This window comes from Triturus cristatus, chromosome 6 (assembly GCF_964204655.1).
Source record: "Triturus cristatus chromosome 6, aTriCri1.1, whole genome shotgun sequence".
NCBI classification, from domain to species: Eukaryota; Metazoa; Chordata; class Amphibia; order Caudata; family Salamandridae; genus Triturus; species Triturus cristatus.
The window spans coordinates 1,215,104,110-1,215,129,649 of NC_140589.1; the positions used below are offsets into that span (position 1 = coordinate 1,215,104,110).

General features: G+C 49.3%; 1 protein-coding gene across 1 annotated transcript in view; it reads left to right on the plus strand.

The window, feature by feature from the left end:
- Window positions 1-25,540, plus strand: part of AHCTF1 (AT-hook containing transcription factor 1) — a 1,022,752-nt gene that overhangs the window by 909,560 nt on the left and 87,652 nt on the right. The window contains exon 36 of the mRNA XM_085612122.1: window positions 7,334-7,467. Coding sequence (XP_085468248.1) covers window positions 7,334-7,467 — 134 coding nt within the window. The remainder of the gene's footprint in view (window positions 1-7,333; window positions 7,468-25,540) is intronic.

The following is a 25,540-nucleotide window of genomic DNA, read 5'->3' on the forward strand; positions in this document are numbered from 1 at the left end:
TGCAGAGTAACTGCTGAAAATAATCTTGATCTATTCTGAAGCCCTGGGGAGAATTCTAAGATGAGGAATCTGCGGCTAGATCCTGTCTCTACCAGATAAGGCATTACTGAAGGTAAATAACTTCTCAGGAGGGTCAGTGAACTTCAGGCACTATCTGTCCATCCTCCATACAACAATTTCTTCCCTGACCAACTGGTTCTTCTGGCTCATGCCTCTTTTCTTCTGAAGGTGGTCACCCTCTTTCACCTGGTCAGAGCAGTACTCTGCCTGCCTTCTACGCTCTACTTCCTCAAAGGAGGAGGAACAACTCCATTGTTATGACCAAAGAGACCTCTGTCATTCGATATTGATCACACCAAAGATCACTGGGTGGGTGATCAGCTCTTCATTGGGTTCACCGGAGCGGAGAAGGGCAAGGCTGTGCAGAAATGAACCATCTCCAAATGGATAGTAGTCTGCATAGAAATCTGCTACACACTGCTGAAGTAGAAGCAAACCCCAGAGGGCTTGCATGCTCACACCACCAGAGCCAGGGATGCCACTCCTGCCTAAGCACATGGAGTACCTGCCCTGGACATCTGCCAAGGTACCTCAGGGACGTCCCTCCACACGTTCACAAAGCACTACTGCTTGGACGATCATGTCTTTTGTGGTAGGCATTTCGCCGATTCAGTCCTCCAGGACTTTTTGGTCTAAGATAGTTTGCAGGCCCGCCTGTTGGAAAATAAGGTTTAGGGATCTATTCTGAGGTGATAAATCTGCAGTTAGACGGCTCTATTAGAGGAACAAGTTACTTACCTTCAGTAACGCCTTATTAGAAAGAATCACGTTTGTTAGATTCCTTACCTTAGAATATCCCCAGGCGTCAGGCTGGATCCGGAAAGACTTTTAGTCAGCAATACCATTGCGCGTCGCTAGGTGCCGTCTGCGGCTCCGCGTCAGTCGTTGGTGTCGTGATCGCCAGGATGACTTCGTCGGAGTACTTAGACGCTGCCATCGCGCGCTGGCGTCAGTTCTTTTTTCCGCACCAGTAAGCACCGATCCGGGAAGGGCATACCCTTTTAGTCACTTTTTGACTAAACTTTTTGAACTCTTTTGGTTCCCATTTCCAGTTGACCTCGACTCTGGTGCCGGTAGGGATGCCTGGATTCAAACCGTGCAACACCTGTCACCGCCTGATGTCGGTCACAGACCATCACTGCCGATGTCTCTACTGTCTTGGGGCCGACCATGATGCCGAGTCGTGCCTCGACTGCCGGGCCTTGACCTCGAAGGCTAGGCGGGAGCGGTCCCGCAAGCTGTTAGAGATCTGCCAGTCGGCTCGAGGTCCCGGTCGAGGAGGAGGTCGAGGGACCGGTCGCGGAGCCGCAGTCATCACCGTTCGTCGGGGTCAAAGTCCTCTCATTTGGGTAAGTCGAGGCACAGCAAGAAGTCGAAGAGGCGACATCGCTCTTCCGACTCCCCTCGCCGGTCGTGCGACTCGGCTGAGGGTTCGGGTGGCACCACGCGCGCGGCTCCATCAGATCCGCAGGAGTCGCGTCCGACCCCATACCCTCTGGTCCCTGGGTCTGACGTGACTCCGGCAGAGATCAGAGACTTCCTCGTGGCCATGAGGAGTCTGGCTCCGCCGTCGACTCCTGTCGGCGCGCCTTCGGGCCCTGCAGGCTCGACTGGCTATGGCTATGGCCCCAGCGCTGTCGTCGACTCCGTTCCCGACGCCGCAGGCCCCCGTGGGATCCAGGCCTGGATCCCGGTCGACCTTACGACCCCTCCGCCGGTGTCGACCCCTTCGGTGCCGCCCCTGGCGCCGTCTTCGGACGACGTCGTCCCCAGGTTTAGTCCCGGTCCGTGCCCGGCGTCGGAGCGGCGCCGTATCCGGCGCCGATGGATGACAGGTTCATCTTCTGCCCGGCTCCGACCATTCCACCTGTCTACCAGGAGTCGGATGACGGGGACGACTGGGAGGGATCTGAGGACTCTCTGGCACAGCAGGGCCAGTTATCTCAGTACTGGGCAGAAGAGCTGGGGGATGCCAGTGGTCTTGACACCTCCCTTGACACTGGCTTCATCTCTCCTCCCTCCGTGGCTATGGAGGAGGGTGCTACCTGTTCTGTGGAACTGCGCAAGGCGGCTGAAGCCCTCGGGCTGGAGCTCCCTGCTGAGGTCGTGCTTCAACCGCCAGTAAGCTCCTCGGAGCCTCTGCTGCAGTTCAATGAAGCCCTAACGGACGTTCTGATGGGCACCTGGTCCAAGCCCTCCACAGTCCCTCCTGTGGACCGGAACGTGGCCCGGTGCCACAGCCCCGGGCGACCCCAGCTTTCTGTCGGTGCACCCCACGCTCGAGAGCCTGGTTATCCAGGCCTCTATTTCCCAGACCGCCTTCTCGTCCGCTCCCCCGGATCGGGAATCCAAAAGGTTGGAACAGTTTGGGAAGAAACTGTTCTCCTCCCTGAGTTTGGGGTTGCGGTCAATCAACACTGCGTGCCTTTTGGACCGTTACACCCACTCCTTGTGGGATACGGTGGCGGGCGTGCTGTCCCAGTGTCCAGAGGAGGCCCGGACACGGCTCGCCCAGGCTCTTGCCTAGGGGCGGGATGCGACACGGTATTCGATGTGATGTGGGCTGGACACAACGGACTCGCTAGGCAGGGCAATTGCGACCACGGTGGCGATTCATCGCCACACCTGGCTGAGATTTTTCCGGGGATGTCCAGAGCACCCTCATGGACATGCCCTTCGATGGCCGTCGCCTTTTTGGCAACAAAGCGGATAGTGCGCTGGAGCGCTTTAAGGACTCCAGGGCTACGGCCAAGTCCTTTGGCCTCTCGGCCCGCGCCCGCAAACTTCCGCTTTTCGCCCCTTTCGTGGCCAAGGAAGGGGTGCCCCCTCACGTCTGTCTAGCCACAGGCCGCAGAACCAGCCTCAGCGTGGTCGTAGACGTGGCTTCCGCCGAGGCGGAGCAGGGGGACAGAGAGCCGGTCCACCCACATCTGCCCCTGCAGCATCCGCCTCAAAGCCCTCCTAGTCCGAGCTTTCAGGCCCATTTCACGCCAGTGGAAGGCAGGGTTCGCCATCACCTGCTCCACTGGCGTACCATCACATCGGACAGGTGGGTTCTGCACATCGTCCGAAGGGGCTACTACCTCCCCTTCGAGGCGACCCCTCCAGCTATGCCACCGCAGTGCCGCATGTCGGGGGATCACTTGCAACTTCTGCAGGTGGAAGTTACTGCCCTATTGGCCAAGGGGGCCATTGAGCACGATCCTGGCCCAGAAGTAGGTCGGGGTTGTTATTCCCACTACTTTCTGGTTCCAAAGAAGGGCAAAGGGGGCCTACGCCCTACCTTGGACCTCAGGAGCGTTAATGCCTTACTCCGGAAGGAGAAGTTCAAGTTGCTCACCTTAGCTCAGGTTCTGGCTGCCCTAGACCCTGGAGACTGGATGGTAGCGTTGGACTTGCAGGACGCTTATTTCCACATCCCCGTCCTGCCGGTCCACCGGCGTTACCTGCGGTTCACGGTAGGCAACGAGCACTTTGTTTACCGTGCTCCCCTTCGGCCTCACCAGTGCCCCTCAGGTGTTCACGAAAGTGATGGCGGTGGTCGCAGCTCATCTGCGCATATTAGGGTTCCGGTCTTCCCCTATCTCGACGACTGGTTGTTGAAGGCGGGCTCGCCCGAGGCACTCGTCTCCCACCGCCAGACTACGGCCGTCCTCCTGCATTTGCTGGAGTTCTCCATCAACGTGCCGAAGTCACATCTGAGTCCCTCCCAGAAGCTCCTTTTCATCGGAGTGGTTCTGGACTCGGCGCAGTTCCGGGTCTATCCTCCGGAACAGCGGGTTCAGGATATTCAGTCTCTGATTCCGATCTTTCGGCCTTTATCCCGGGTTTCGGTCAAGTTGGTGCTGCGGCTCTTGGGTCTGATGGCCTCCTGCATCCTGCTGGTACATCACAACAGGTGGCGTATGCGGGCTCTGCAGTGGGACCTGAAGTTTCAGTGGGCCCAGCATCGGGGCAAACTGTCCGACCATGTCTTGATCTAGGAGGGCACTGCAAGACAGTTGCAGTGGTGGCTCACGGACCGCGATTGGGTCAGTAGCAGGTCCCTCTCCCTACCCCGACCGGAGCACGTAGTGGTGACGGATGCGTCCCTCCTGGGATGGAGGGGCCACATGGGAGCGGTGGAGATCAGAGGCCTCTGGTTTCCGACGGAGGCCCGGCTCCATTTCAACCTATTGGAGCTGCGGGCCACCGCCATGTGGTATTGCAACAAACAGGGCGGGGTGGGGTCGTGGACCCTTTGTTAGGAGGCATTGCGTCTCTGGACATGGCTGGAACATCAGGGCATCACCCTGGTGGTTCAACACCTAGCGGGCTCTCTGAACGCCACAGCAGAAGAGCTCAGCCGCCGGTGCATGATGGATCACGAATGGCGTCTGAACTCAGACGTGGCGCAAGGACTCTTTCGGCAGTGGGGAGAGCCTTGGTTAGATCTTTTCACCACCGAAGAGAACGCGCAATGTCATCAGTTCTGCGCGTTGGAATTTCCAAGGCGGCACTCGCTCGGAGACGCTTTTCGTCGCGAGTGAAGTTGCGGTCTGTTGTACACCTTTCCGCCTATACCACTTCTGCCCAGATGGCTGAAGAAGATCAGACGCGACCGGGCCCAAGTCATCCTTGTGGCTCCGGATTGGGCAAGAAGATACTGTTATCCCGAGCTACTCAGTCTATCGATCGATCCCCCGATTCGACTGCCTCTTCAGGAGGACCTTCTGTCGCAGCAGCAGGGGACGGTCCTCCACCCGAACCTGTCCAGCCTCCACCTCCATGCGTGGAGATTGAGCGCCAACAGTTGATGCCATTTGACTTGCCTTCTGAAGTCTGTAATGTTATTCTGGCAGCCAGGCGTCCCTCCACTAAATCGGTATACGCCTGCAGGTGGAACAAATTTGTGGCATGGTGCACAGCAAAGGCTGTGGATCCCCTTTCCGCCCCTTTTTCTGAGGTTCTCCTCTTTCTTCTGCTCTGGGCACCCTCAAGGGATATCTTTCAGCTATTTCTGCTTCCTTGCGGCTTCCTGATCAGCCTTCTCTTTTTAAATCCCCTGTTGTTTCTCGATTCTTTAAGGGCATTCCTCACATGTTTCCTCCTGTCCCTTTCGTAATGCCTCAGGGGGATTCGAACCTAGTTTAAACCTATCTGATGTGCGCTCCCTTTGAGCCACTTCATAATTGTCCCCTTCGTCTCCTGACTCTTAAGACTGCTTTCCTGGTTGCCATCACCTCTGCTAGAAGGGTGAGTGAGCTCCAGGCTCTATCTCCTAAGCCTCCAGGCTCTATCTCCTAAGCCTCCTTTCCTTTCTGTCCATCCGGACAAGGTTGTTCTCAGGACTCGTCCTTCCTTTCTCCCTAAGGTGGTAACTGCTTTTCACATCGGCCAGTCTATTACACTGCCCACCTTCTTTCCGCTTCCGCAACCCTCGAAAGAGGAAGAGAGGCTCCACCGTCTGCACCCAAAACGGGCGCTGTCCTTCTATCTGGACCGCACGAAACAGTTCCGGGTGGACGACCAACTCTTTGTTGGCTACGTGGGCGCTAAAAGGGGCGGGCGGTGCACAGGCGAACCATCTCTCGGTGGGTCGTCTTGTGCATTAAGGCCTGTTATTCCTTGGCTAAGAAGGAACCTCCTGTGGGGCTGAGGGCCCATTCCACTCGGGCCACAGCGGCTACTACTGCCCTGGGAAGGGGAGTCCCTTTGAAGGACATTTGTCAGGCAGCAACGTGGGCCTCGCTGCACACGTTTGCCAAGCATTATTGCCTAGACAGCCAAGTCCGGAGAGACGGCTTCTTTGGCCGTTCCGTTCTCCAGGACTTCCTGGTGAGATCTTGGTTCACAGACCCACCACCGGGGTTGGTATTGCTGGGGTATCTATTCTAAGGTAAGGAATCTAACTAACGTTTTACTTTCAGATGAACAAGTTACTTACCTTCAGTAACGATATATCTGTAAGAAACATTAGTTAGATTCCTTACCGCCCCACCCATCCTCCCCGTTCTGCGAACTGATATCTAGGGTTAAGGACATCCCTTTCAGGGCCCTAGATTCCTGGCACCAGTGTCGGTCTCTTTCATGGCTCTGCGTTCCTGGCGCGGAAAGCTATGTACAAGAACTGACGTCAGCGCGCGAGGGCGACGTCTAAGTGCTTCCGGCGATCACAACGACGGACGCTGAGCCGCAGACGACGCCTAGCGACACGCAAGGGTATTGCTGATATAAAATCTTTCCGGATCCAGCCTGACGCCTGGGGATATTCTAAGGTAAGGAATCTAACTAAATAATGTTTCTTACAGATATATCGTTACCGAAGGTAAGTAACTTGTTCTTCTGGTATAGACTCTGTTGAACTAAGGATTCCTCACCAACCCTCCCATCTTCCCTGTTATGCGAACTGGGCTCTTTTTCCCACAAAGATCCCTTTAGACAGTGCACACTGGTTAAAACGGTTACATTGGTTTTTACGTGGCTCTGCATTTTTGACGTGGAAGTAGTCATGAAAGAAACTGATGTCAGCGCCCCAGGGTTCGGCCTATGTAGGCACCGCTACGTCACTTCCAACTCAGAGGATGCTGGCTCAGAACGGAATGATGCCACCTACTGGTGCGCAGTGGTACTACTCAAGATTTTCCGGCTCCAATCTTACACTGGGCAGTATTCTAAGGTGAGGAGACTGCGGTTAGTTAGAATCTCTACGAGAATAGACGTTACGGAAGGTAAATAATTTGTTCTTCAGAAACTAGATTTTAACTCTAGAAACAAGGCACATTTTGAGCAGTTTTTGGTGTTGGTTGGATGCTGTTCACTTTCAGACTCCATCTTTCAGTGGGACTAGTAGGGGAATCGTGCTTGACTAAGACATATGTATAAAATGTTGTTAATTTTGGTCTTTTTCATTTCTGATAGATACTCACCTCAGATTAAATTCTCTCACTTCTTCCTTCTGAGTATTTGCCTTTTTTGCTTTTTGATAACACGTTTTCATATTTATACTCTGCTGTAGCTCAGTCTACTATCCTTCCAATCCGTAGTGCATGGAAACTAAGCAGTACTGATGTCACTAATATGGGTGGTTCTTTGAGGTAAGATGCAACAAAAGCATATTTGAACTTATCTTGTTGAGAGAATCTCTTCTTTGGTAGGAAGGGAATTTTGAATACACCATAGTATGGAGGGTAAATGAGCATTTCCAGGAGGTTATGGTGGTACAAGGCAGATTCCAACTGTTAGAAAAATGGCTTCACTCAAGCGAAGAATAACTAACTATTTGTTTTTTCAGCTGGTGAAACAAGGCAGCCTGTGGTACCCTTAAATTTGGATCCTGATGTTTCTGCTCAGTTTGTTTATTCACCACCTGCAATGCGGACGAGGCGAAAAGATCAACTCAGTATTTCAGAAGTTGTAAAAGAACGAGTGAGTATATCGCTGCAGTACATTCACTCAAGTGCAATTTTGCTATTTTAGCACTGACTCCATTAGATTAAAACTGACCATGTTTATGCCTAAATAGTCTATAAAAACTTAAAGCATAAAAAATACATTAATGTGTTTAACTCAAGGAAATTAAAGTTAATATAGGTTAAAACGTGAGTTTTTTAAAAACTAAAAGCACACTTATTTGACCGTGTGCCTAATTTCACTTAGCAAGCAAGTCTTCCAATCTGTTCTCTGCATGCTTTAAGAAAATTTCTAAGCCAGTCTGGATCTTTCCTGATTACATTTTGGACAGAAAATTAATTACCTCAGCTACTACTACTCCTCCTGCCTTGACCAACACTAATCTGGGGAATTGTATAGCAAACAGTGCCACATTAAGAGCATGTGTGGCTTTGTTTGATAGGTCATAGCCATGCTTTATGTTCGATGGGTATCTTGTGCTGATAATTGGGAACTAATGTCACAAGCCCCAGCCTTAGCTTCATAACCCCTGATATGAATTTCAATATTATTCTCAGTCTGGTGTTTTCCTAACCATTCAAACATCTTAAGAGTCTGGACTGAAACCGTATCCAGTTCCCAGCTGAACTATGCTCCTCTCTCATGAAGCAGGGAGATTAGTAAGTGGTGTTGTTAATCAAAGTGCGTTTCTCTTAAAGTTTGCTTCCCGGGGCTTGCTGAGAACTATTAAGTGAATGTTTTATTTGTTTTTAATCCTTTCTCCATTGGGAGTTGGTGGTCTTCCTGATCATCTAACCTTTTAGGTCACAATTCTAAACCCTATTATTCCAGAGAAATTGCTAATTGAAATCACACACTTTCTTTTCAGAGCTGGACCAATGGCTCGTGGCTGTTAATTCTGTTGGGTCCTGTCATGCCAATGGGTGTACTACCTCAGTCAAAACACTTTTGAAATTAGTAGATCCTGAGATTCTGATCAATACTTCTAACCACAGATGCCTGCTCCACCAGGAGTCTGTGGTTAGAAGTAAGCATTCGAATCTCCGAACCAGCAGCTAGGAATGCTGTTTCTGCCTGTATGCAAGCCCTCTGTAATGGCCCCTAAATTTACAGAACTGATGCGGAAAATGTTTTGCAGAGGCCAATAGCCCCAATGAACATGAAGTAGCTCGACTCTTTAAACTATTTCATATAGGAGTCCACATTCTGTCTGGAAGTGAGATCGATCAAAGGACATATCCATAAGTGATACCTGTACATCAGTCACCCAAGCTTTCTACAAAGGCAAATAGCGATGCAAATAGACAGACTGTGTTTACGGATCACACTGCCAAACGTCTTCAAGGCATCAATCCTTTCGAATTCTCTATCCGGAGGATTGGTTGGAAATGAGTTAGTTTTCACCTTACTAGTCCAGACCTGTACTATGAATCTCTTTAGACTAGGGTACTTGGTGAGAAAGCCGAAATCACCAGGTGCTGGTCTAAGATGTCTGGCCAGCCGACAGGCAGGAATTACACGATTTGCAGAATTTCTGTCTAAACTTTTGTCATAGTCTTGATGGAGGGCTGTTGTAATCCCTCAGCTACGCTCTGCAAACTAGGTACTTTCTTAAGTTTGTGTCCCATGTTAGGCAATCTCGGTTTCAGGGGAGCTATCGAGCCCACTGGATTCTGCACAACCATGTATAATGCATCAACATTTTAGTGAAGGAGGAACCAGCCATCCCCTTCACCACCATCATCATTAGTAATATGTTGGGTTATGCACCCTACTCTGACAAAAGAAAAGTACCAGACCCAAATAGATAATGGCCCCTCTGCTTGTAGCTGCGATGCAGAAGGGGGATATGCTGCTTGGCAACTGGTTTTCGTTTTTGTAGTTTTGCAGAGCAAAATGGGTCAAGCTTGAGCTGACATTGGTTTGGGATCTTACATGGGGTTCTACTCCAGCTCGTTGTAGGAAAGTGGCTCTGTATATACTGTTCCCAAATAGGTACAGTGTGCAGAGTCCACAGTCCCCAGAGGTTTGGCAGAGGCTAAAGTTAGATATAACCTTACTCTCTAAAGTGGTAGCTTGGTCGAGCAGTAAGGCAGTATCAGAGGACAGTGTAAAGCATTTGTTATACACACTCAGTCAGCAAATGGTCTCACACACTCAAGAACTGAACTCTAGGCCAATGGTTTGTATATAAAAATATATGCTTGTTTTATTTTAGACCCAACAATAGGTATCAAAATATACTTTCTCAGAATGAGATACTTTAGTTAAATACTTTTCAATAGGCAATAGACTTTGGATGTAATCGATACAGTTGTTGCAATAGGCCACACAATTTCAAACACAATTATACATTGAGCTCAACGGGAATTCTTAATAAAATGTAATAAATTACTTTTTGGATTACTTTTATTACCACAAGACTGGATCCTAGATTCAGTCCTGGGACAGTTCCTGTAAACAGTTGATTAAAAGCGTTTTGGTTACAGTAGTGATTTTTAAGCAATATTTTGGTATTTTAAAAGTTGAAAAATATTTTCTCACAGAATCACCAATGTTATCCTATGGGAGGAACTTCACTTAGCAGGTAAGTGGGATCATGGTTACTTTTTCTAACTCAGTGTTGAATCCTGGATCTAGCACTGGGGCATCACCTGTAAACAGTTGGAAAAATGTGTTTTAGTTATACAGGCGATTTTTAACCAATATTTGTAAGTTTGCAAAATCGACTCTTAGAAACTTTTTCAGCAAAAGCCAGGCAATGTTATCCTATGGAAGGAAATTCAAGTTACCGGTAAAATATGTTCTCGTTACTTTTGTAATCCAGTGCTGGGATCCTAGGTGCAGCACTGGGGCTTCTATCTAAAACAGGTAAGTAATTACGTTCTCACAGTTGGTGCGATTTTTAAAGAATATTTGTAGTTTGCAAAAATCGACAGAAGAAATTTCACAGAAAAACAGTCAATGGTTTCCTATGGAAGAAAATTGGGTTAGCGGTAAGTACGGTTGTAATTACTTTTCAGGGTCAGTGCTGGGCACCAAGATCCAGCATGGGATCTCTCCTGATAGCAGGTGAGTATTTTCGTTTTTGTTACTCAGTTGATTTTAGGTGAATATTTTAAAGTTTAGAAAACTCCACACTTAGAAGAATTTCCAAGTAAAACCAGTCAATGTTACCCTATGGAAGAAAAGAGAGTTATCAGCTTTTGGGTAAGTACTCGACTAGCAGAGTTAAGGTTCTGGGCATAGACTCAGTGGTCGACCAGGGTCAGATCAGTGCAGTTGTTACACCCTCAGTGGCACAGGGGCAGTCGGGTGCAGAGTGAGTTAGGCCCAATGTTATCCTATGGGAGGCAGGGGGCCCTTGGTTGGTGGCTGCAGGCTAGCAGGCCATGCGGCTGTGGGAGCTGGGCTCCTGGTCACTTGCTCAGGGCAAATGGGGAAGTAGAGTAGAGTAGAGGTTGCACTGCCAGGGGCACTCGGGCGGCTGGGTGCAGGGTGCTTTTGAGCCATCGGGCGCTCAATGGATTGCAAAAACGAACAAAGGCTGCAAGCTTGGGGACGAAGATTCTTCAGGTGCGACCACCACTTTAAGTTGGGTAGTTGGAGGATAGGTAGGCACCCAGGAGTTGGGCACAGGGGGCCGCAGGGCGCCGGGGTTCCTTTTGGCGTCGGGAAATCTTACCCTCTGCTGGTCGCGGTTGGAGGGGTCCCTGGTTCTGAGGCTGCATGCGTCGTCAGGAGCGTCGAGGTGGGTCCTTGGGTGCTGGATTCGGGGTCACAGTCGTCGGGAGGATGTCCTCGGGGCCTTTGTTCACTCCAGCACATGCCAGGCTTGGCGGGTGCAGAGTGTGCAGGGTTCGCGGTTCCTGTCTGAGGCCAGGGGTCAGCTACTTGCTTTGAGCAGTACCACTGCTCGTGGGAGTCCCAGTTGCTTAGAGTCACAAGGTAGCCAGGTCCTCCGGGGTTTGTGAGGTTGCTGGCCACGGGAGATGCCGGAGTTTAGCAGGGCGGTACAAAAGGGGGTAGTGATGGACGGAGCATCAGAACCAATCAAACACTCACACCCAGTCAACAGATCCGGGTTTGATCCATCACCGTTCTTTAGCCCACTCTGCCACCCCAGTTCAGACATGGCCATATGCAAATCAGTCTGACCCTGTGCCTCATGGGAACAGTCCAGCCCGAACTGCCAAGCCATGCCTTCCCTGGACCGGAAACAAGCTTCCTAGGACCGGTTTCTGGCATTTCAGCCGTCTTCAGCCAGGCTTGCTTGAATCCAGTGGCAAAGCGAGCAAGGGACTCACGTCTGAGCATACCCTGCCAACTTATGGCGAACAAAGCGGTACAAAAGGGGGTGGTGATGGACGGAGCATCAGAACCAATCAAACACTCACACCCAGTCAACAGATCTGGGTTTGATCCATCACCGTTCTTTAGCCCACTCTGCCACCCCAGTTCAGACATGGCCATATGCAAATCAGTCTGACCCTGTGCCTCATGGGAACAGTCCAGCCCAAACTGCCAAGCCATGCCTTCCCTGGACCGGAAACAAGCTTCCTAGGACCGGTTTCTGGCATTTCAGCCGTCTTCAGCCAGGCTTGCTTGAATCCAGTGGCAAAGTGAGCAAGGGACTCACGTCTGAGCATACCCTGCCAACATATGGCGAACAAAGCAAAACCAAAGGAAATGATGGACGGAGTGTTGAACATTGCAAGCACTCACCCCCAGTCAACTGATCTGGGTTTAATCCATCACTGTTCTTTAGCCCACTCTGCTACCCCAGTTCAGACATGGCCATATGCAAATCAGTCTGACCCTGTGCCTCATGGGAACAGTCCAGCCCGAACTGCCAAGCCATGTCTTCCCTGGACCGGAAACAAGCTTCCTAAGACCGGTTTCTGGCATTTCAGCCGTCTTCAGCCAGGCTTGCTTGAATCCAGTGGCAAAGTGAGCAAGGGACTCGCGTCTGAGCATACCCTGCCAACATATGGCGAACAAAGCAAAACCAAAGGAAATGATGGACGGAGTGTTGAACATTGCAAGCACTCACCCCCAGTCAACTGATCTGGGTTTAATCCATCACTGTTCTTTAGCCCACTCTGCTACCCCAGTTCAGACATGGCCATATGCAAATCAGTCTGACCCTGACCACTGGCATAGGACACCCAGCTAGAGGGGTGGCTGATGTATGCCAGGGGCAGTGTATGTTGTGGGCATGGCACACAGGGATGTGTGTCATGTCGACTCTGTTTTGTCCTGTACCCAGACACTCAGCCTGCAAGGGCAGTGTGTTTGTGTTAGGGTACAGGGCCTCTAAGTGTGGCACAACAAGTGCTGAAGCCCGTAGAGGCCTTTCCTGGTCACAAGGCCCTGGCTACCTAGGGTACCATTTACCAGGGGCTGACATGTGGCCAGGGTTTGCCAATTTGGGTTTTAGGTTTTAGGGAAGGAACATAGGCCCTGGGCACCTGATTGGCAGGAGCCATGGGCACACTCATTCAAAGTACATTCAGCAATTCAGCAAAAAGTGGGGGCATACCATGCAAGAAAGATGGCACTTTCTCACACTCATCCACCAGTGCAGAGGCACTGGTGTTGGGGCAGTAAGAGCCAGCATGGATTCCTGGATTGAAGTGCAAGTCTGTGCCAGAGTTGGTACGGGCCCTTTAACAGGTCCCAAGGGAACAGGTGTTGCCATGGAGGGACCCGCTGGTAGTAACCCAACTTGAGACTCCTCTGGTTCTGTTGGGCCCTATGGTGCACTAGAGGGAGCCAGAAGCACACTGAAAATGTTATGTAATCCCCCATTGAATACCTTTGTGTGCTGTGGGGGTTGCCGATGGTCCGGGAAACTCAGGACCAACTCAGGAATGCTTATTGGACCATTATTCCCACTCTCTGTGGGAAACAGTTGCGCAGATGCTGCCACAGGTCCCGGAGGAGGCCAGGGACATCCTCTCCCAAACCGTATCAGATGGGAGAGAAACAGCTAAGTTCTCCATCCGCTGTGGTTTAGACACAACGACTGGCTGGGCAGAGAGATTTTCACGCCTGGATCAGAACATCTGGCTTTTTCGGGGGATGTCCAGGCCTCATGCATGGACATGCCCTTTGATGACATCCGTCTTTTAGAAGATCAGGCAGACACAGCGCTGGAGCGCTCTAAGGGCTCACTGGCACTGCAAGTTCTTGGACCTCACCTGATCGCTTCACCAGTTTGCCTTTCGCTCCTTCTATGGCTACGGGAGGGACTTTCAACCATGCCAGCCCTATCCGAGCTACCGAGCCGTGCAATTTCAAAAACCCCTGCATGGACGAGGCCAGACGTCCGGTCACCCTCCCCACCAGCAGTTTCCGCCTCTAAGCCCTCCTAGTCTTGCCCTCCCAGATCATGGGCATCCAGCAGGTGGCAGGATCAGCCATCACCTCCACCACTGGCACAATATAACCTTGGACAAGTGGGTCCTCAAAATAATCCAAAGGGGCGACTCCCTCCCCTTCGAGGCCACATCTCCCTCCTTCCTATGAATGGCTTACAGAGGATCATTTAAGTTTGCTCCATGAGAAAGTCATGACTCTCATGGCCAAGGTAGCCATAGAGAGGGTTCCTGTGTCAGAAGTAGGTTGTGGTTGCTATGCCTGCTACTTTCCGGTCTGAAAAAGGACAAGGTCCTTTGTCCTGTCCTAGACCCTCAAACCCTCAACTACATCCTCAAAATTGAGAAATTCATGGTGCTCACATTAGCTCAGGTCCTGTCTGCCCTGGACCTGAGAGACTTGATGGTAGCGTTGGACTGGCAGAACTCTCATTATCATGTCCCGGTCCTTCTGGCTCATCAGCGCTACTTGCAGTTTACGGTAGACCTCAAGCACTTTAGGTTCACTGTGCTTCCTTTTGGCCTTACCAGCGCCCCTTGGGTTTTCACCAAGATGATGGTGGCGGTTTGCGGCAAATCTGCAAAGATCAGGGGTGCTAATCTTCCCCTATCTCGATGGCTGGCTGATGATGGCGGACTCGCCCCAGACTGTCGTCTTCCTCCTCCAGATTACGGCAAACTTCCTGCATTCGCTGGGGATCACTATCAACATGCCGATATTCATTATATGATACTGATGTTTCAGCCTCTATCCTAGATTTAGGTGAGAATGACTTTGAGGCTGTTGTACCTCACGGTCCCCTCTTAGTGACACATGCCAGATGGCATATGCGGGCTCTGCACTGGGATCCAAAGTTCCAATGGGTATAGCATCAGGGGAATCTCTCCGACTGGTTTTGAATCTCGGAGGAAACTGCACGAGACCAACTGCACGTGACCGGCAGTTGTGGCTGAAAAACCCCAATTGGGTCAGAGGCAGACCCCTCTCCTTTCCCCAAACAGATCTCACATTAGTGACAGGTGCGTCACTCCTGGGACGAGGAGGCCATCTGAGAGAGGTGGAAATCAGAGGACTCTGGTCTTCTGCACTCCACATCAGCATGCTGGAACTCCGAGCAATCCGTTTGGCATTTAAAGTCTTTCTACCCTCTATCAAGGGAAGGCTAGTGCAGGTGTTCACCAACAACGCCACTGCCATGTGGTACTGCAACAAACAGGGCGGTGTGGGCTCGTGGACCCTTGTCAAGGGGCGCTGCATCTCTGGGCATGGCATAAGCAGCAGGGCACATCCCTGGTAGTTTAACACCTGGCAGGTTCCCTGAATGCCAGGAGGACAAACTCCACTATCAAGCCTTGGTTAGATCTTTTCGCCACTGCCGAGAGCATGCAATGTCAGCAGTTTTTCACGAGAACATGCAATGTCAGCAGTTTTTCACCCTAGAGTTTCCAAGGCTCTCGCTTGGAGATGCTTTTCTGCCACAGTGGAGCTCCTGCCTCCTGTACGCCTTTCCACCAATAGCAGCCCTGCCCCGAATTCTCAAGAAGATCAGGAACAACCAGGCCCAAGTCATCCTTGTGGCTCCAGATTAGGCACGGAGAGTCTGGTATCCCGAGCTTCTGTACATGAGCATTGATCCTCCGCTCAGACTGCCCCTTCAGGAGGATCTTCTGCCACAGCAGATGCGGAGGGTCCTCCGCCCGAACCTGTGAACTCTTCGCCTCGTTGCCTGGAGATAAAGTTGTGGCACCTGATAGCTTACGACCTTACTCCCTAAGTTTGTAATGGTATTCTGCCAGACAGGCATCCCTCCACCAAGACTGTCTACGCCTGCCAAATGGAAACATTTCTAATATTTTGTACAGAAAAGTCTATTGACTCTATTTTTGTTTTCCTTTCTGAAGTATTGCTTTTTTATCTGGACCAATGACCAGAAGGGCGCTACTCTGGGCACCCTAAAAGGGTATCTTACGCCTTCATCTTCCTTCCTGAGACTGCCAGACCAATCCTTCTTATTTAAATCACTTATTGTAAATAGATTACTGAAAGGCCTTGTACATATGTTCCCTCTTGCCCCTGTCATTATCCCTCAGTGGGACCTAAATTTGGTTCTCACTTTCCTAAAGTGCACTCTTTTTGTGCCCCTGTATAATTTCCCCCTCCGGCTGCTCACAATAAAAACAGTATTCTTAGTGGCAATTACATCTGCAAGGAGGGTGAGTAAGCTGCAGGCTCTATTGTCCAAGCCACCCTTTTTGACGATATCCCACTTTCCTCCCAAAAGTAGGAAACACCTTTCCATGTGGGACATTCTGTCACCGTGTCCACTTTCTACATACATCCGCACACTTCTAAAGAACAGGAGTGACTCCACCGTCTGGACCCAAAAAGAGCGTTGTCCTTCTACGTTGACTGCACAAAAGAGTTCCGGGTGGATGACCGACTCTTCATGGGGTACGTTGGTGCAAAGAAAGGTCAGGCGATGCAGAAGAGGACCATCTACTGATTGGTCGCTGTAGGAGAGTAGGGTCTGCTTTCTATGTTCACCCCCACTTTTTGCTTTTGCTTCACTGGTTTTCGACTTAGATGTGGCTGTGGGCCTGCTAATCAGACACACAGCCCAGCTGTTCTCTCTCTAAACTGATACTATGTACTTTAGGTGCATAACCCAATTGGATAGGATCACCTTATTGGCCCCTGTACAGTGTACCCTAGGTACCCAGGGCATAGGTGTACCCTAGGCCTACCAGGGGCTGCAGCATGTATTATGCCACCCCTGGCCTGGCCTTCCATTATGACACAACTGGCTGATCACTCAGCTGGGGCAAGGTCGTGTAATCACCCCTTGCTTAGGTGTAGTATTCCTATACCTACCTTATATATAGACACATGTGTACCTATCAGCCACTCCTATGGCAGGCCTTAACAATCCTGGAGTGCTTGGTAACATGTGAGATGGTGCTCTAGCATGAGCTGAGCCTGTCTGCAGCTTTCGGAACCATGTCCTTATAGCTGTTCTATGATATAGCCTACCATATACTCTTAAAGTACCTTATAATCTTAAACGGTTATGGTAACTATGGTTTGGCTTTATCGAAACATGTCGTGTAAGGTGTCTAACACTTTGGAATAATACCCCCATACCATTTCTGGCAATGAGGATGCGAGCACCACCCCAGACAGGAGTTAGTGTATTGGGGCAGGGAGGGATGAAAGAAACTAGACACTGCCTGGGGCACACAAGGTGTCCCATGCATAGTTCAGTTAAAACCGGCGCTGGGGCACTCCAGCCCCAGCTCTGGCGCGAAACTGGACAAAGGAAAGGGGGTGTAGCCACTCCCCTTCCTGGTCCCACCCATAGGAGGGACCTTGCAGGTAGCCCAGCCCACTAGCCCAGTATATCAGTAGCTAGCTGAGCCCTGCTAAATTAGATTAACCTGAATCTGCAACTTGAACAGAAACTCTGGACATTCGACCTCAGGAAGAAGACTGAAGAAATCTCCCTTGTGGCCAAGGAGTGACCACCCTGGGCAACCAGGCACCATCCAGCGACCGCTGCTTGCTTTGCGACTGATCCTACGAGGGACGACTGCAGAGACTGACCAGCGCCGAGACTTCCAGACACCTCTGACCCAGATCCACATCTCCAGAGAAGCTGAGACCCGTGGAGGCGACGAGGGACGTGGGACCAGCGACTTGGGAAAAGTGGCTAGTAACTGACTAGCGCGACTTCTGAGGCTTCCTCGAGGCTGTGCTTGGGGAATTGAGAAGCCCCACTCCCGAGCACCATCTGCAAAGAAGACCAGCTCCCCACACTTCACGTGTTCTGCGTGGGGCCTTTCTGCACCTGAGTTGCTCGACGTGTTGTCCGGTTACTGGCCCGTTGGCTAGTGACCTCTGCGACGACGAACCTTTGTTTTCACCTTGCTGGTCCGGCTCCTCCAGACTGGCACCTGCTCCTCTGTGAAAGAGAAGCACCCCAGACCTTCCTGGTCTGCACCAGAAGCAAGTCCTCCATCCTGCGTGGGTTCCGCTTGCCAAGGCTTGTTGGGTCCTGACTCGACTTCGACGACGCCGACAGCAAGAGCCTTCGTGGGACAGCTCACCTCCTGGTCCTGGTCGTCCTCGACGTCTCCTGGTACCCGTGGCTGCTGCGACAAGCTTCACCTCTTCACCTGCATCTTCACGACATCGCCTGACCTAGACTCTGTCTCTTCTGCTTGCAGGTTCCTTCCTTCTTGATCCCCACCTTGGGATCCACCGGACACTCTTCACTGACTGCCTGTCAGCAACTTTCCTTCAGGCATCCATAGAAGTCAACGACGAAACCTGACGCAAGTTCACACCTATGCACCCACAGCCCGTGGGCTAGGTAACTTGGGTACTTTGGTGCTCACAAGGGTATTGACTATCCTAGGGTCTAGTTTCCGAGTCTCGACTTTCTAGCTATACCAGAAGTGTCCTAAAACTGTTAATTTCTAACTGCTAGTAATTCTATCGACTTTTACGCATTACGCGTGAGTGTTTCCACTCTGCACCTGAATCCCGTGGGCCTCCCACTTCCTAACCTTTGGTAGTATAGTGTAGCCCCAGCGATTCCCTAGGCCTATCCTGTGTTCGTGACAGTGGTCCTTATACCACTTGCTTAGTATATGGTTTGCGTGGCCCCTAGGGCCTAACTGTATTACTTACCTGTGTGACTTAATGTATGCTTAAATAAGACTGTGTTGTACTTACCTCGAATCTCATAAAGAGTGCTGAGGGTTTGACTAGAATAAATACATTCTATTTTTATATATATCTGTTGTGGTGTCCTTTCATTTGGTATTCAAGGGATTACATATGGTATAACAGCTGGCTTCACATGCCATTCAGAGTTTAGCCTAAGACTGCTCTTGTCCATGCTACCACTAGGATAGCTGGTCTATAAGGTTGACTTTACAACCAATCACCATAAGGGTTGTTTGGACTGATACAAGGTGTACACTAGAATTAGTGACATCATATATCAGGTCAACTTCTCACAGTCGCCCTCTGCTTCAAGATTTGCTACGCTCTGGCAAAGAAGCAGCCTCCTGAAGGCTTAAGGGCTCATTCCACCAGGGCTAAGGCTGCTACAACAGTGTTGCAGCTTAGAGTCCCAGTCTTGGACATCTGTCAGGCCGCACCATGGGCATCCCTGCACATGATTACTAAGCCCTACTGTCTAGACACTAAAGTTTACAGGGACAACCATTTTGACCGCTCAGTCTTGCATGATTTTCAAGTGTAACCATGTCTTCAGTCCCTCCTCTCGGGATAGTATTGCTTGGGTATCTATTCGAGGTTATGGAATCTGCGACTAGATGTTTCTATCAAATGAACAAGTTACTTACCTTCGGTAACGCCTTATCTGGTAGGGACATGATCTAGCCACAAATTCTTTACTGACCTACCCATCCTCCCCGCACTGTAAACAGGTTTCTAGGGTCATGTCTGATTCCTTTCAGGGCCCCAGTCAGGGCTCGAAAAATGTACTCGACCGCTCGCAAATGCGAGTGATTTTTTTGAAGGGCGAGCCAGTTTTCAGGCCTACTTGACCGGCCTGGCGAGTGCTATCTGCCACTGCAGTAGCAGGTGAAGGCTCTAGGGGGCAGCACGCACCACCTAGCATAGTGGTGGTGGTGCGGTGTGCGGTGAAGGCTCTAGGGGGCAGCAGGGTACGACGCCAATCAAGTGGTGGTGCGGTGTGCGGTGAAGGCTCTAGGGGGCAGCAGGGTACGACGCCAATCAAGTGCACACACCACCTAACATAGTGGTGGTGGTGTGGTGTGGTGCGCTGCCTATCGTTTTGTGGGTCCCAGGGCCGTCAATCGTGTAGCGCGCGAAAGCGCTACCAATGATGGCCCTAGACATCATTTTGGCCTGCCCCTGCGCTGTGCTGCTTAAAGTGCAGCAGTGACGCAGCACGCCACCACGCGTTCTCTTCAGTGGAGTCGGGAGTGCAGGGCAATTGGCTTGCAGTCTAGGAGAGGTGAGTCGCAGTTTTTTCCATTATGTATATATGATTATGGTGTAGTTGGGGGATATAACGCAGATAGCATAGGAATTGAATGTTCAGGAAGATGTGAAATTAGAGGTCTGAAACCAGCATCTTGAGTCTACCCTAAAACAAATACTTTGTACCAGCTATGTGAAGGGCACAGTGGAAACTGATTTTTCTAAAGTTTGGATACCTACGAAGCCCAAAGGCTTCTACATGTGTAGAATATGCTCCATCCGTCATCTGGGGTACAAAAGAAACACCAACTTCAAGTACAACACAACTAGGGAATATACAATTGAATAGTTTGTAAATTGTAATACTTGTTTCACTGTATATGTAGATGGTTGTGTATCTATCACAGCTGTTTTTTAAACTACCAAACCAGATGATGAGGTGCCATTTTCTTTGCTCGCAGAGGGCCCATAGCACTCTGGTTGCGCCAAACTTCCTTTTAGTTATTAGTTTACAGACTAAATTATTAGTTTACAGACCAAAGAGGCAGGAAATTGAATTTCATCTATGACGGACAAGAAGTCGGAAGAGGAGGGTTCTGTCAATCTGGGCAGCAAAGATGCAAAATACAAGGTGCCTTTACTTTTTACCTACATAAAAATGCAGCCTTTTACATTACACCTCTTCTGCTGAAATAGTGTAGACAGTTTTTTTCACCTTAGCAATTCCAAGCAAAACGTCTGATGATTTTAAAGGCAGTCTGACAGACAGCGATAGAGCTCTCTCAGCGATGTTCAAAAGTCGGACATGAATCGAAGAGAAACATTGAGGTGGGTCTGGGCTTTGTATAGTTGTGTCTGTTTGATGTAATAACTAGCCCTCACAGCTGTAATAGAAGCCAGGCAGGTTCGTGGAAGTTAGTGCACTCATCGCAGAACTGGAGTATTTCACCTTCTATCCTGCGCACACGGCCCCCCTCGTCACACGGTCGCGCTTTGGGGGACCGGGGTCCAGGGAGGGGGCCGAGACGCTTGTGGAGGGGGAGGGGATTCATGATTTTAAACATCTACTGCTGCTCCACACATATATTTTTTCATATACACAACCATCATTACCACTCACTGGCCGTAGCTAATTCTGGGACCTTAAAGAGAGCCCCTTTCACTTGAATCTGGACAGGAGAACGGGTTATCTGAAGATACAAAGGAAATTAAATTAAATGTCTTCCCAGAGCTTAGAATAATCCTGCTTATGCAAGTTGCATTAGAACATTGTGTGGTGAATGTACTATGCTGACACTATTTCTCGTTGCTCAAGTGGGTGTAATTTGTGAATATTTGCATGTTTCCCTCACCTTCATTGCTTGATTTTGCTCTTAAGAAAGTGTCACTCATCACCTCTAAGATGCGGATTGTGCAGATTGTATGACCGCTAATTACGACACCCCCAGTTTCCCCCCAAAAAGTACATTTAGGCCGAGAGTTAGGCTTTGGGAGAGGGGAGTGAGCTTCGCTATCGTAGATGTTGTTTCCGTAAAAAGATGGCGCTATTGCAGGGAACAACCTCAGCTGCTAGAATCCACAGGGCAGACCCTTATGTCCCATTAGAACTAGACTTGGTTTTGTCAGTGCCTCTGCCAGGAGTAGTTTTTGGAATGATTAAGGTTGTGTCCAGATGAGAGAGACCCCTTTTATTTTTGCTGCGTGCTGGTTATTAGGGAGTAGGATTTTCTAATATGTGACAGTAAGTGTGCTTGACCGGAGACGTTTTAACTGCTATGTGCGTGCCTGCCTGGCTTAAGCAGTGCTGCAGCTGGCCCGCTGGTGATCCCATGTGTCTGTGGTGAGTAAATTGCAGGGAACAGCCTCAGCTGTGCTGAATGAATCCACAGGGCAGACCCCAAAATTTGCTGTTAATTTGGTTGGCCAACGTTGTTGGCGCTGCAAATGTTTTGAAAAAAATTCATATGCGATCAATTTGTGGGTCGAGTGCGTTGATGTTAGGTCGAGTACAAAAGTCTACTCACTCGACCTGCAGGTCAAGTAAGATTTTTTAGATTTGTCGAGCCCTGCCAGTTTTCAAACACTCCAATCTCAAGTACAAGTGTGGCTCTGCACTTCTGGCATGGAAAGTTGTGAAGAAGTAACTGAGTTCTACCCACCGCAGTGGCGCCTATGTAGGTAATGCCGATGACGCTACACAGTGCCGACTTACTCCACCTACCAGCATGCAGGGATATTGCTCGAAGAAAAGTTTTCCTTTTCCAGTCTGATGCCTGGAAAATTCAAAGGTAAGAAATCAGCGGCTAGATCCCGTCTCTACCAGATAAGGTCTTACCGAAGGTAAGTAACTTGTTCGTCATTACTGTAAAATTGCAATTCATACGTAATAAGATAAGCGCTGCCAAATGTGCACAGATTTTTTTATCTAATGCACAAAGCATGCAATTGGCAAAATTACAGGATTTGCTACCACAAAATAGCTTTTTTAATGTATTAAACCCATTTTATGATTTGGTAACCGGTTGCATTCCCAAAAAAAAGTGTAGTTTATCTATATGCAATTGGAGAGATGGTGGTCTTCTGGCCCAGTAGGCCATGATCCATCCCTGTAATGGCCTCCATTCACGAGGAGTCAGTTTGCGACCTACCTCTTTAATATTGATGAGAAGGGTTGGATTGTGACTAACTAGAATTCTGAAAGTTCACAAAATTCTTTTCTATTTGCAAAAGGTTAGTGCACAATTTCCAACCACTTTTTAGGAATAGAAATTTCGTACCGAAGGTCCTTAGTGTTAAAAATAAAACAAGTGCGTTAAAACATATATATTTGAAGTAATACACAATCAGACTATTTCTAGTGCAAACCATTTGTTTTTATACATTTCAGTCAGAAGGGTGCTCTCCAGAACACAGTTGATAACACCTTTAGATTACTTCTAAAAAAAGAATCAACCTTTGTCACCAGGAAGCCTCAAATGGCTCCATCATTTAAAGCCATATACTGGCTCCCAAGTAGCCTGTTGATTAACCAATTGCATACATTTACTTTACTTTCAGGTAGCAGGCACCCTGGCGAGAAGGCTGGTTTCTTCTTTCGCGTTTCTGCCACTACATTGGCTTCACAGAACCGGAGGCCCCCTCCCTTCATTTTCAGGCAGTGGCAGATGACTGTCAACATTATTCACTCTAGAATAGTTTTGGTGGTTGGGGTTTTTTCATTTTTTATTTTTTCATTTTAATGAATGGAAACTGCCATTGTAAAAATTTAATGAGATTTGGAATGTCATTCCTAATATATCCCACCCACTACAACCAATAAGGTAATTCAAAATTCATTGACCGGTATAGGTGTATTGTGTTTTTTTCCTTGCTTCTCATCCCTCATGGTGTGGTGCTCTCTCAGCCTAAACAGCCCACTATCAAGGTGCCTATAAAAGAGATGCGGCAACAACAAAACCAATTATACCAGCAGAAAAATCCAGCTGGTATATAGGGAAACGGCTGCATTGTACCCCGAACCCCTTCTAACACTCCTGCCCAAATCTTAGACAGTGCACAGGATGAAACATCACATGCTTTGATTTCCAGCCAACAGTCTTCACTCCTCAACCCCTCACCAGATGATGCATGTTCATTTAGGACTCTTAAAATCTGTATCTGTGTTATTATACCTGATTTTACTTTTACCTGGCACTGTAACTAGTGGAAGGAACTAATTGATTGGATGATCTGGGTCGCTAGCTTTCTAAACATGTTGAAGAGCACCAACTACTAGATGCTTTGCAGATAAGTTTAAGGCCTTTTTAGGCACGGGAGACTCTCTTGGTAGCTGTATAGTAGGATATCAGACAAGATTACAATGGTAGTATTTCCACCTCCTTTATCCTGCTGTTGCAGTTGTATCTTCCAGTTATCACCTGTGAGAAAATGCCCCTTTTGCGTGGTCTTCGCTTTTTAGGTCTCGCCTGGCGTTAGTAGCGCGCATGCGCTGCTCTCGCCATGCGAGGGCTTCTTGGAATCAATATGGTTTCGAAGTTCAGTGTAGGCTCCGCCCCCTATTTCTATTGACTTGCGTCATCCTCCATGCTAAACGCTGGCTTCACATTGTAAGTGAGGCTTTTTAGTCCCTCTTTCACAATCCCACTGCTAACTGCATACCCCCTCCCGATGAAATGTCACCCGTCCCTCCCCCACCTGTCGCCTGGCTTCACAGCCAGAAGTGCAGCCTCGTAACAGGTGCTCGGCAGCTGCCTGCCCTGCGTGGGTCAGGAGAGGCGTCTGCGCACTTAACCCCCTCCCTGTCTCCTATTCTTTCTCTGTCTTGTTACTTTCATCGCTTGCTATCGTTCTCCTTTTCTCTCTCCCTTCCTCTCACTTTCTGTCCCTCTCCTCTTCTCATCTTTGTTACTCACCTCCTTCTTTCCCTCACCCATCATGCTGTCCCCCTCCACTCTCCTTCCTCGTCTTTCTCTCTTCTCACATGTTCTCTTCATTTTGTTGCTAGTCATCTTCTTTCTAACTCCTGTCAGTCTCTCCTTCTTTTGGGTGTCCTTTTCACCCTCTCTGCCCCACACTTCTATGACACTCTTTGTCATCTTTCCTCTCCATCCTCTTCCCTCTTTTTTCTCTCCATTGCATATTGCGCTATTTCTTTCGCAGTCTCTCTGTACTTTCCAATGCTCATTGTCTTCCCCTGCACTTTGTTTCGTTATGTGCCTATGTTTCCCTTGGTCTGTGTTGCTCCTCGCATCCCTCTTTCTTTTGCTCTCCGTTCTATTCCCTCTCCCCTCCCCCTCTCTTTCTTTGCTGTTCCGCTGCCCGTCTTCCCTTTTCTCTCGATCCCCACTTATCTCTCCATTCTCCTCGGCCCATCTTGCTGCTATCACTTCCTTTCCCATATCTCCCCCCCTCTCTCTCTCTCTCCTCCTCTCTTTCTCCACATTCTTTGATTTCTCTTTGCTCTTCTTTCCATGCCCCTGTTTCCTCATTCTTCGCGGTCTCTTCGCCCTGCTCTTGCTTCTGTCTTTCTCTCTCTCTCCTCTGCCTGGCTTTGTGTCAGTGGGAATGCTGTGATTCGGGAGCCAAACTCGCCTTTTCAGTTTTTCCAGACCCTCATTTGGAAGGAAGAAAGTAGTGTCGGAATAACAGTCCTTCCCGCCACATACACCTTCCTTCTCTTCCCACGGTGTCACCCTGTTCGCACGTGTGTGCATGTCTGCGTGCGCAAATCGCAATCACTGTTTGGCAACGTATAGTGCCTCACTTTATCTCTAAATCTGCATGTGCCTGTCACAGTCTGTCTAAAAAACACGCATATCTCCTTGGAACGTGCGCTTCTCTCGCCAACAGTGGGTCGAACACTTTATTCTCCCCGTGGGTTACGAGGTGGCTTAAAATCTGTGTGTCTGCATGTTTGTGCCCCACACTTATAATCATTTCTGTGTGGCCAGTAGTGTGTCCATGAGTGTCTAAAGTTGTGCAAGTGTGAGTGCACCCATAGCTGCCAAGGTTTCAGATTGCTATGAGTGACGTTTTCAAAATTTAAATGCAATTATGAGTGACATTTCGATGAGTAAGAGTGACACTTTCTTGCGAGCAAAAAAATCAAGTAATGAAGAAAGGTAAACATAAAAATGTCAGAAATGAATGCGACCGAGAAACTGTAAGATTTTAAAACTGGTGCAAACAACTGCGGTGTCTGACCCATAATTACAATGAAATTATGAAAATG